Source organism: Oncorhynchus masou, chromosome 16, assembly GCF_036934945.1.
Source record: "Oncorhynchus masou masou isolate Uvic2021 chromosome 16, UVic_Omas_1.1, whole genome shotgun sequence".
Taxonomy (NCBI): Eukaryota; Metazoa; Chordata; class Actinopteri; order Salmoniformes; family Salmonidae; genus Oncorhynchus; species Oncorhynchus masou.
In genome coordinates this window covers 10,510,811-10,521,686 of record NC_088227.1, presented here as the reverse complement: position 1 = coordinate 10,521,686, position 10,876 = coordinate 10,510,811, and the positions used below count along the sequence as shown (strand labels likewise).

At 41.5% G+C, this 10,876-nt stretch overlaps 1 protein-coding gene across 1 annotated transcript; it reads left to right on the top strand.

Moving 5' to 3' along the window:
• The first annotated feature begins 3,639 nt into the window (after nt 1–3,639).
• On the top strand, nt 3,640–5,926 carry sox11b (SRY-box transcription factor 11b). The gene has a single exon (XM_064990720.1). It carries the CDS (start codon nt 3,764–3,766, stop codon nt 4,865–4,867), a length of 1,104 nt encoding a protein of 367 aa, XP_064846792.1. The 5' UTR covers nt 3,640–3,763; the 3' UTR covers nt 4,868–5,926.
• Nucleotides 5,927–10,876: the final 4,950 nt, after the last annotated feature.

Genomic DNA, 10,876 nt, shown 5'->3' with positions numbered 1-10,876 from the left:
ATGTTGGAACATTGCTGCGGGGACTTGCTTCCATTCAGTCACAAGAGCATTAGTGAGGTCGAGCACTGATGTTGGGCAATTAGGCCTGGAAGTCTGTGTTCCAATTCATCAAAAGGTGTTAGATGGGGTTGAGGTCAGGGCTCTGTGCAGGCCAGTCAAGTTCTTCTACATCGATCTCAACAAACCATTTCTGTATGGACCTTGCTTTGTGCACAGGGGCATTGTCATGCTAAAACAGGAAAGGGCCTTGCCCAAACTGTTGCCACAAAGTTGGAAGCACAGAATCGTCTAGAATGTCATTGTATGCTGTAGTGTTAAAATGTCCCTTCACTGGAACTAAGGGGCCTAGCCCGAACCATGAAAAACAGCCCCAGGCCATTATTCTTCCTCCACCAAACTTTACAGTTGGCACTATGCATTGGGGAAGGTAGGGTTCTCCTGGCATCCTCCAAACCCAGATTTGTCCACTGCACTGCCAGATGGTGAAGCGTGATTCATAACTCCAGAGAACCCACTGCTCCAGAGTCTAATGGCGGCAAGCTTTACGTCACTCCAGCTGACGCTGGGCATTGTACATGGTGATCTTAGGCTATGCCATGGAAACACATTTCATGAAGCTCCCGACAAACAGTTCCTGTGCTGACATTGCTTCCAGAGGCAGTTTGGAACTCAGTAGTGAGTGTTGCAAACGAGGACAGATGATTTTTACGTACTATGCGCTTCAGCACTCAGCAGTCCTGCTCTGTGTGCCCTACCACTTCGCGGCTGAGCCGTTGTTGCTCCTAGAGATTTCCACTTCACAAGCTCTAGCAGGGCAGAAATTTGACTGACTTGTTGAAAAGGTGGCATCCTATGATGGTGCCATGTTGAAAGTCACTGAGCTCTTCAGTAAGGCCATTTTACTGCCAATGTTTTTCCTATTGAGATTGCATGGCTGTGTGCTCAATTTTATACAGCTGCCAGTAACGGGTGTGGCTGATATAGCCAAATCCATTAATTTGAAGGGTGTCCACATATTTTTGTATATATAGTGTATGTTTTTATCATGCTGCTCAAAGCTTTAATAAATAAATACATTTAAAACATTTAAACAACAACTTTTCAAACAGCTCTTACACTAAAAGGGCATTATCATAATTGTTTTTACAAATGCACAGTATTATTCCAACCTCATAGTGTGGAAATATATATAAAACACTGCACTGGGTCTATGCTTGCTCCAAGCTCAGGATATCATTGATGCTTCTTGGAAAAGCTGTCTTGTTTTTTGGAGTGCATTTTTGCACCAGGTGTTGTGGTTGTTTTTAAATATTTAGATGTTGGACTACATTACTCCTATGGGATGATAGTTTATTGCATTTCTCATGCCACAAAACTAAATAGGCTGTTACAAGCGCTACAGGCCTGATGAAAGTAAAGAAAGTCATAAACACAAACATGATGCAACACTTCAAAAACAGCTAGTAACTCTTTGACAGGTATGATCAAATTGGAAAGTCCATTAATTCAGGTTACTGTTATTCATGAACACACACACCTAAACAAAAACACGTCAGCTGTAAATAGTCACATTGGACGAAATTTTCCTGCCAGAGTGGCTGAGTGTGTGAGCCACATGTAGCCAGCCTAATCTGATGAGAACACTGGGGCCTGAGTTGTCTGTTTTGGTAATGCATTTGAAGCTAGGGCCTGCCACACTACCCTGTGTACTTCCTGGGGAAAATAAAGCTGGTGAGTGCTCTCTCTATCTCTCGCTCGCCCTCTCTTCCTCCTCTCCCTTTCTGCATTTCTAATGTCTCACCATATGAGATTGAATGGGGGGAAGGTAGAGTAGAGTAGTGGATTTTCTGGAGTGCAGATCCAGAGGGGTAAATGATTGCCCTCTAGGGGATGAAAAGAGAGCTAGAAAAGCCTTATAAGAGGTGAATCTGGCAGCGGGGAAACAATAACTGATGCTAGGGTGGTATTTAGAGAGAGGCTGCACTGTTCCTTGACACAGCAATCTTTGCTTCAGTCTCTGATAATACGACTCTATCTCTCAGGGTCACACAGAGTGTTTCTTGGTAGTCTTTTAAACAAATCTACTTTGAAAAAAAATGTATACACCTTACACAAATGGTTATGGTCTTACAAAAAGAAGACCTGTACCAGATATAAAGTTGAAATGTATTACATTTTGAGTTTGCATCCTAATATTACTATTGTTAAACATCACAGGAGACTGAAATTTAACAAAAAAATTTGGTTGAATAATTAGGAAATTATTAAAAATATTAACATTCCATCCATGAGGCCACTACAGAGTGATTGTATCATTTGATTGCAGAAATGGGTTGCTACTGCAAAAATGAAAGTTGGGTGGTTGGTCGGGAACGTTTAGCAATCCAAAGTTTGCATGTTCGAATGTCATCATAGACAACTTTTTAAGCTAATTAGCAACTTTGCAACTACTTACTACTTTTTAACTACTTTGCAATTACTTAGCATGTCAGCTAACCCTTCCCCTAAACTTAACCCTTTAACCTAACTCCGAACCCTAACCTTAACCCTAACCTCAACCGAACTAATGTTAGCAACCTAGCTAATCATTGTAAACACATCATACGAATCATACGAATTGCAATTTGTAACATACAATACATCCTACAATTCCTATTATACTGTACGACCGCTATTGCATATGTCACTGTAATGTAACAGTAACCGAAAGGTCACTGGTTTGAATCCCTGTGCCGGCAAGGTGGAAAGATCTGCCATTCTGCCCTTCAGCAAGGCAGTTAACCCCCAACAACAACTGCACCTCGGGCACCAATGACGTGAAGATCAATTAAGGCAGCCCGGGTACCTTTCTGATTCAGAGGGATTGAGTTAAATGTGGAAGACACATTTCGGTTGAACGCATGAATTTGTGCAACTGACTAGGTATCCCCTTTCCCTTTCATATCATACTAAATGGATGTTAGTAACATATAATACGTTTTGCTCTGAGACCAGGTTGCAGACCATCACATTAAAAAACTGGAATAACTTTCTTCAAATATGTTGTACACCACGTGAGGTTGGTGGCACCTTAATTGGGGAGAATGGGCTGGTGGTAATGACTGGAGCGGAATTAGTGGATTGATATCAAATCCAGGTGTTTGATGCCATTCCATTTGGCCATTTCGGTAATAATTATGAGCCATTCTCCCCTCAGCAGTCTCCTGTGTTGTATACATCAGATGTCTACAAACAAAACAAGAGTGAAATACACATTATTGTGGGTACTGCTTAAATAATATACATTACTGAGGTCAGGCGCCACAATGAGTCTCACTAATCCATTCAATATTCTAGACATCTGTTTGGCCAGAGAAAACAACGCAATGCAATAATACTTGTTTTATGGGGAGGACTGTATGAAACTGATGCACACTTGTCTTCGACTTTCCCAATGTATCGTCTGCCAATCCCTACCATCAGTGTACATAACATTTTCCTGTCTCCACACCGTCTACCAATGAAATCTCGTGTGGCAGCAAAGGGTTAACGGAATGTCTGGAAGCTGCTGGGCGGAGTGAAGAGCTGTGATTGGGTAATTAAAAATGACGTAAACGATATGAAAGACCAAAAAACTAGCTAAGAAGGCAGTTGGTAACTTTGGGAGGGGGTTGTTTGGTTGAGCGAGAAGAGTGACATAAGCTAAGTAGCACAGCAAGGAGTTACCAGAAAGTGCCTGTGGGTATTTAAAACGCGGCAGTGGATTTGAAACACACTACGGAACATGGTGCAGCAAACAGAACACAGTGAGACAGAGAGTAGCAGAGAAGCTACAGACACTGAGGAAAGCGAACTAATGGCGTGTAGCCCGGTGCCACTGAAATCCGTGAAAGCTGACTGGTGCAAGACAGCAACCGGTCACATCAAACGACCCATGAATGCATTTATGGTGTGGTCGAAAGTCGAGAGGAGAAAGATCATGGAGCAGTCTCCGGACATGCACAACGCGGAAATCTCCAAAAGACTGGGAAAGCGGTGGAAATTGTTGAAGGACAGTGAAAAGATCCCGTTTATCAGGGAGGCCGAGAGGCTCCGGCTACAACACATGGCTGACTACCCTGACTACAAGTACCGACCCAAGAAGAAACCAAAGCTTGACAGTTCCACAAAACCAGCCGCGCAATCACCGGAGAAGACTAACATTAAACCTGTGAAAGCCCCGGGTAAGAAATTCGCTAAATTAAAAACTATGAAGGCGGTGACAACGAGACCGTCTCACGACCCTCGTTATGACTATGTTTTCACCAGTTTTACAACTAGCAAATCTGTAAAAATGGAATATTCTGATGAGGATGACGACGAGGAGGACTACGAGGAGGAAGTGTTCTCTCGGATTAAAATGGAAGAGGACGAGGAACCAATACCGTACAACATCGCCAAAGTGCCGGCGAGTCCCACTCTGAGCTCCACTGCAGAGTCTGAGGGTGCGAGCATGTACGAGGAGTCCCGGAATGCGAACGCAGCTCCTACCAGACTGTTCTACAATTTCAAGAACATTACCAAGCAGAACACAATTTGCCCTGCATCACTCTCACCAGCATCTTCATTCAGGTCGGTCTCCACCTCGTCCAGTTCCAGCGAAGACGCCGATGACTTACTGGTTGACTTCAGTTTAAATCTAGCCTCCAGTGCTCACGGAGTGGAGCTGGGGACCTCGAATTCAGGAAATCTGTCTCTTTCCTTGGTGGATAAGGACTTGGACTCTTTCAGTGAGGGCAGCCTTAGCTCTCACTTTGAATTCCCAGACTATTGCACCCCCGAATTGAGCGAGATGATCGCAGGCGATTGGCTTGACGCTAACTTTTCAGATTTGGTGTTTACCTACTAGCTATTTGGGTACAAAAGGGAATCATTCTCTAGTAGTAGCGGAAACAGTGTTATATCAGTTTCCTCTCCAGACCTGTGTGCTACCACGTAGGGAAGGAGAGGGTCCTCAATGAACTGAAACAAATTCGTTACAATGCGGTACTATTGCAAAAAAATGAAACGGTGACATTAATTTGTCACCATGACTGGTTTTATGGATTTCCCTCGGATCAGCAGTGAAACTGCTCAAATTTAAAAGCGGACCACAGTAGACTGAACTATGCATTCCCATCTCACTTGTAACCACTGGTCTGAACACGGCTGGGCTGATCCGAGGCTAAATCTGAGACACTTCATTCAGGATGTATAACTTTTCAAATGTTTTATGATTTTCTGTATTCCACAACTTTGTTTTTAATTAGTTCCGATTCCCTCCTGTAATGGAAATACTGTAAGTAGTAGGCTAACTCCGAATACTGTAAGTAGTACGCTAAATCCACAGGATGCAGCATTTTGATACATAACCAACACATACCTCATCTTTGGAAAAATATATATATTTTCTGGCATATTTTTGTACAGTTAAACGAAGGGAATGTTCTTACTGTGCTTTCAATTGTTTGTTTTTTAAAACGTTTTTTTCAGGCACTTGTACCCGGTTTCATTTAGCATGCAAGGGTTGAAAAGATGTCAAGTTGCATCGACATGCCTTGCAATTATTTTAAGCTATGGTATATGTACAGAAGAAGTAGAGCATATTCGGGGTGCTTAATGAGTTCAATTGGAATTGGTGACTGTGGACCTCATTGCTGGTACTAGATTTAAGATTGTACATGTTCTGTAAAATTGTAAAATTAGGAGTTTATGTAAATGTGTGAATGGGTCCCAAATAGCAGGTATGAAACTGGATTTTCTTTGTATTTTATCTTATTGGCACATTTTTTTTCTCTCTTTATTTTGTGCAATATAGGCTACTCTTAAATGGACTGTCCACATTTTTTTTGTAGCAAATGAAATGCGTTACTTGTCGTCATGCTGAAGTCTGTATCTTGACTAAACTGAATAAATCAGCTGGAACTGATTCAACTGAATGTCCATGTTTTTTTAATGGGGACATTATTGATAAATACTATTGGCTGTTTTTTAGGACTTTTCTGGCCAAGTGTAGCAGCTATTTGCCAAGGACAACTCTTCAGCTTGTTTAAATTACATCAAATAGCCTCATTTTTTTTCATTACTTTTCAGTGTGGGCATTTTATTGAGACCTTGGCATCCCTGAGAAATGCTCTGATATCACACCTTGCAGTGATTTGTTCAACTTTAGCATTTCTTTTACCCAATACTGTGTGAATGTCAACACCCTCTTCCAATTGTAGGCCTACAGGTTATTGTAATATATTTTTATGTTCCTGTGTTAACCTTTTAAGTCATTCTTATCAGACATCTTACAGGATCTGTGCCTGCTCATGAACAAAGGTAGACTATTTAAGTGTATTCCCACTTATGATTTTGCAGGATGTTAAACTTTGCTCCTGATAATATTGAACAACACGAAGCCAAAGAAGTACAGTAGTCATCTCAAGACTTATTGGTGAGTCAAAATACTCCGGTCCCAACACCTCTCCTGCATTGGTCTGATCGCACCCTGACCAATGGCACCCTATTCACTGTATAGTGCACTAGTTTTGACCATAGCCCTATGAGGAGTGGTGTAGGGAATAGGGTCCCATTTGGGACCTGGCCAATGTCTTCACTTGTGCTGTAAGATCAATTGTAATCTGAATTAGCGCTCTCTGTCATCTTTGGGAGCAAAGCCCACTTCAAGACATTTAGATAATATGGGCCATGGGCCATATTCACTCTTTCACCACTGTTAATGCTGTACCACTATCACTTGTTTTGAGACAGACAACTGGTAGGCTACAACTTGCATCCACACAGCCATTTTAAATAGGCTCATTGGTACCTTATTTGGATAGAGGTTAATCCACTCAATCATCTAATGTTCCTCACCTAGCTTGTCTCCTGTGGTGATATGTAAACATTGACAGCTATGGTTTGTTAGCTTTTGCCAGATAGACAGGGACCCATTTACCCCATAAAGTTTTTGTCTTAATTTGTAAAAGGAATACTGTTGCCTACCAGCTAAGCCACCACAATTTACATTTACTTTACCATGACTAGCAGAACAATTCAATCCCCACATTCACTCAGCCAAGTTGTATGTTCATAGAAGCAGTTAGGGGCGGCAGAGTAGCCTAGTGGTTAGAGCGTTGGACTAGCAACCGAAAGGTTGCAAGTTCAAATCCCCGAGCTGACAAGGTACAAATCTGTCGTTCTGCCCCTGAATAGGCAGTTAACCCACTGTTCCTAGGCCGTCATTCAAAATAAGAATTTGTTCTTAACTGACTTGCCTAGTAAAATTAAAAAAGTGTGTATGGGGTTGTGTGGCTTCCCATTTATAAATGTAGTACATGATTGGCATATTTTGATGGCATTTTCATCTATTGGTGGACTGTAAGGACACAGGACATGCTCCTATTGGCACCCTATTCCCTATATAGTGCACTACTTTTGAGCCCTATAGTAGAGCCGTATAGCTTCTAAACACATTAAAAGTCATGAAAAGATGGAGTTGGTCCAGACAACACTATGGCTTTTTGACGGATACAAAAACAGGTAGCAACCGTATCATAATAGCACAAGACTGACTGCAATGTCAACATGCCGGCACTAGGCTACTTTACTCACTAGTCCTCTCCACTGTCACAATATGCATGCATCAGCTCTAACACACACAAGGTGTGTGTTATTGCCTTTGGATCAGAGTCCTCTGTGCTCCTTCTCTTATTGACATAAGATGCTCTTCCTGTTGGAAGGAGAGAGCAGATGTGATAACCTGCAGAACTTCAAAAACGAATAGCCTGATATCATTAGCAAACACAACACATAGATAAAGGTCGTCAAGGCTATTACTCTCCTAATGTTGTTTAGAAAATCAACGCTTGGCTTGATTCCAATTTAGTGGAGAGAGGCTAGAGATTGCTTGTTCAGCCTTGTTGCAAATGTATTACATTATGGACACATTTTTGTTCATGTGATGTATTTATTTGCAATTCTACAGCTGTTCTTCATGCTCCCGCAACAGTTAGTTCTGCCCCTGTCCTTTATGGCCTGCATACCAAATGGCACCCTATTCCCTATTTAGTGCACTACTTTTGACCTGGGCCCATATAACTCTGGTAAAATCTAGTGCACTACATAAGGAATAGGGTGCCATTTTGGGAAAATCCATTGACTTGGATTTGTCCCACACACCAACAGAACATAATGATTTGGAAATATAATTTAATCTTCTTGTGGTGTGGCTGTAGCTGCGTCGTAACAGAATATAGTCTCATGGATAGGATAAGGAGTTGATCAATATCTATTTAATCTATTATGATCTGTATTATATTCATAATCCAATTCAGTTAGGCCAAAATACACTCTACCAACCGACACTCTGGGATGCCTGAGTTTCAAACCAAGACAAAGAATCCATACATTGGATTGTGGAACACAGGTCCCTGTCTAGAGTGGGCCATACATATTAGTTGGAAAACAGCCTACCAGCTCATGGTCGTTATTCATTAGTGCACACCGTAGCAAAACATTTTGCAAAAGGAAAATTTATGTTTCTTAGTCCCTCCCTGTTTCAGTCCATGTTTTGAGTATGACTCCGCTCACTCCTTCCTTTGCCGCATATATGTTCATCTGTAGAAAGAAAGTTACAATCTGGCCTGCTGTCAAAATGCATCGGTTTGAATATTAATTCCCTGTTCTTTTTGTGGAGAGCAGTGCTGTATGTCACCTCTCAGTGTACTCAAAGATCCTTGCACATACCCTTTTCTAATTGTCCTGTATTTTGAGTGAGGTAAATAAAGCACTATATTAACTGTTTTTATGGCTTTACAAATTGCAATGCTTGTAAATGAGGAAGCTTGTTGATATATCTCTAACGGCTTTCTCCTTTCCGGTACGAAGCAAAAGAAGTAAAGACGAATAGGTTTAACAGTAGAGGATAATACTTCCAAGTTTTTTATAATATCACCTCCTTCCATGTGGCTATCCTTAGAACCACTGACAACAAAGGGAATGTAATCTTCACTTAGGCCATAGAAAATCATTTAAAATGTAATACACGCCCAATTCCATTGTGTTCATAAAGCAAGACAAACAGAATTCCCATTATCGGTCTCCCCCTGCTCACCATTCTTTAGGTTGCCCTGACAACCTAAAGGTGTATCAGCGCTCCGTGTGACTCCCAAATGGCACACTATTCCCTATATAGAGGTAATCTAGTGCCATTTGGGACTCAAGCATTGTTAGTGGCTCTAATTTGAAAGTCAATCTGGTGCTGTGGCTCACTGCATGATTAGCGCAGGAAGCTGAGTGTGCTACAGGGGTTAATTATGATGAATGCAAGGCTCAGGCCTTCAGGGGTCTTAGTCCTAAAAATGAAGTGAACTCTTTCTCCAACCACATCAAGATTACATCCCAAATGGCACCCAGTTCCCTTTATAGTGCACTACTTTTGAGCCCATAGGGCTCTGGTCAAAAGTAGGGTATTTTAAAGGGAATACGGTGCTGTTTGAAGGAAATAGGGTGCCGTTTGGGACAACACCAAATGTGCCATCCTGAATCTAGGTTCTAAATTAGGTTCCTTCCTCAACGTGTGATTGTCTTGATTACCAGACTGTTTAATTCATAATCTTAGTCTGTGTTTAATAGCATAATCTCCTCCGGTTAAGATGTCTATGCTTGTCAGACACATCTAATATGGCTCAGATGAAATATGCCCCCTTGGTCTTCCTCTTAACTCGGTCATTGGCTGAATCCCAAATAACATCCTATTCCCTAGTGTTCTTCTCAAAAGTAGTGCACGATGTACAGTGACAAGAAAAAGTATGTGAACCCTTTGAAAATACCTGGTTTCTGCATAAATTGGTCAGTAAAGTTGATCTTCATCTAGGTCACAACAACAGTCTGCTTAAACTAATAACACACAAACAATTATAAATTTTCATGTCTTTATTGAACACACTGTAAACATTCACAATGCAGGTTGGGAAAAGTATGTTAACCTTTGGATTTAATAACTGCTTGACCCTCCTTCGGCAGCAACAACCTCAACCAAGCATTTTCTGTAGTTGCGGCTCAGACCTACACAACGGTCAGGAGGAATTTTGGACCATTCTGCTTTACAAAACTGTTTCAGTTTAGCAATATTCTCGGGATGTCTGGTGTGAACTGCTCTCGAGGTCATGCCACAGCATCTCAATCGGGTTGAGGTTAGGACTCTGAGCCTCTCCAGAAGGCGTATTTTCTTCTGTTATTGATTTACTTCTGTGTTTTGGGTCGTTGTCCTGTTGCGTCAACCAACTTCTGTTGAGCTTCAATTGGCGGACAGATAGTCTAACATTCTCCTGCAAAATGTCTTGATAAACTTGGGAAATCATTTTTCCATCAGTGCTGTCCAGGCCCTGAGGCAGCCCCAAACCATTTTTTTATTTCACCTTTATTTAATCAGGTAGGCTAGTTGAGAACAAGTTCTCATTTACAACTGCGGCCTGACCAAGATAAAGCAAAGCAGTGCGACACAAACAGAGTTACACATGGAATAAACAAGCGTACAGTCAATAACACAATAGAAAAAAAGAAAGTCTATATACAGTGTGTGCAAATGGCGTGAGCAGGTAAGGCAATAAATAGGCCATAGTATCGAAGTAATTACAATTTAGCAAATTAACACTGGAGTGATAGATGAGCAGATGGGGATGTGCAAGTAGAAATACAGGTGTGCAAAAGAGCAGAAAATAAAATTAAAACAATATGGGGATGAGGTAGGTAGATTGGGTGGGCTATTTATAGATGGGCTATGTACAGCTGCAGCGATCGGTTAGCTGCTCAGATAGCTGATGTTTAAAGTTAGTGAGGGAAATATGTCTCCAGCCATGATGCCCCCTCCACCATACTTTACAGTTAGGAT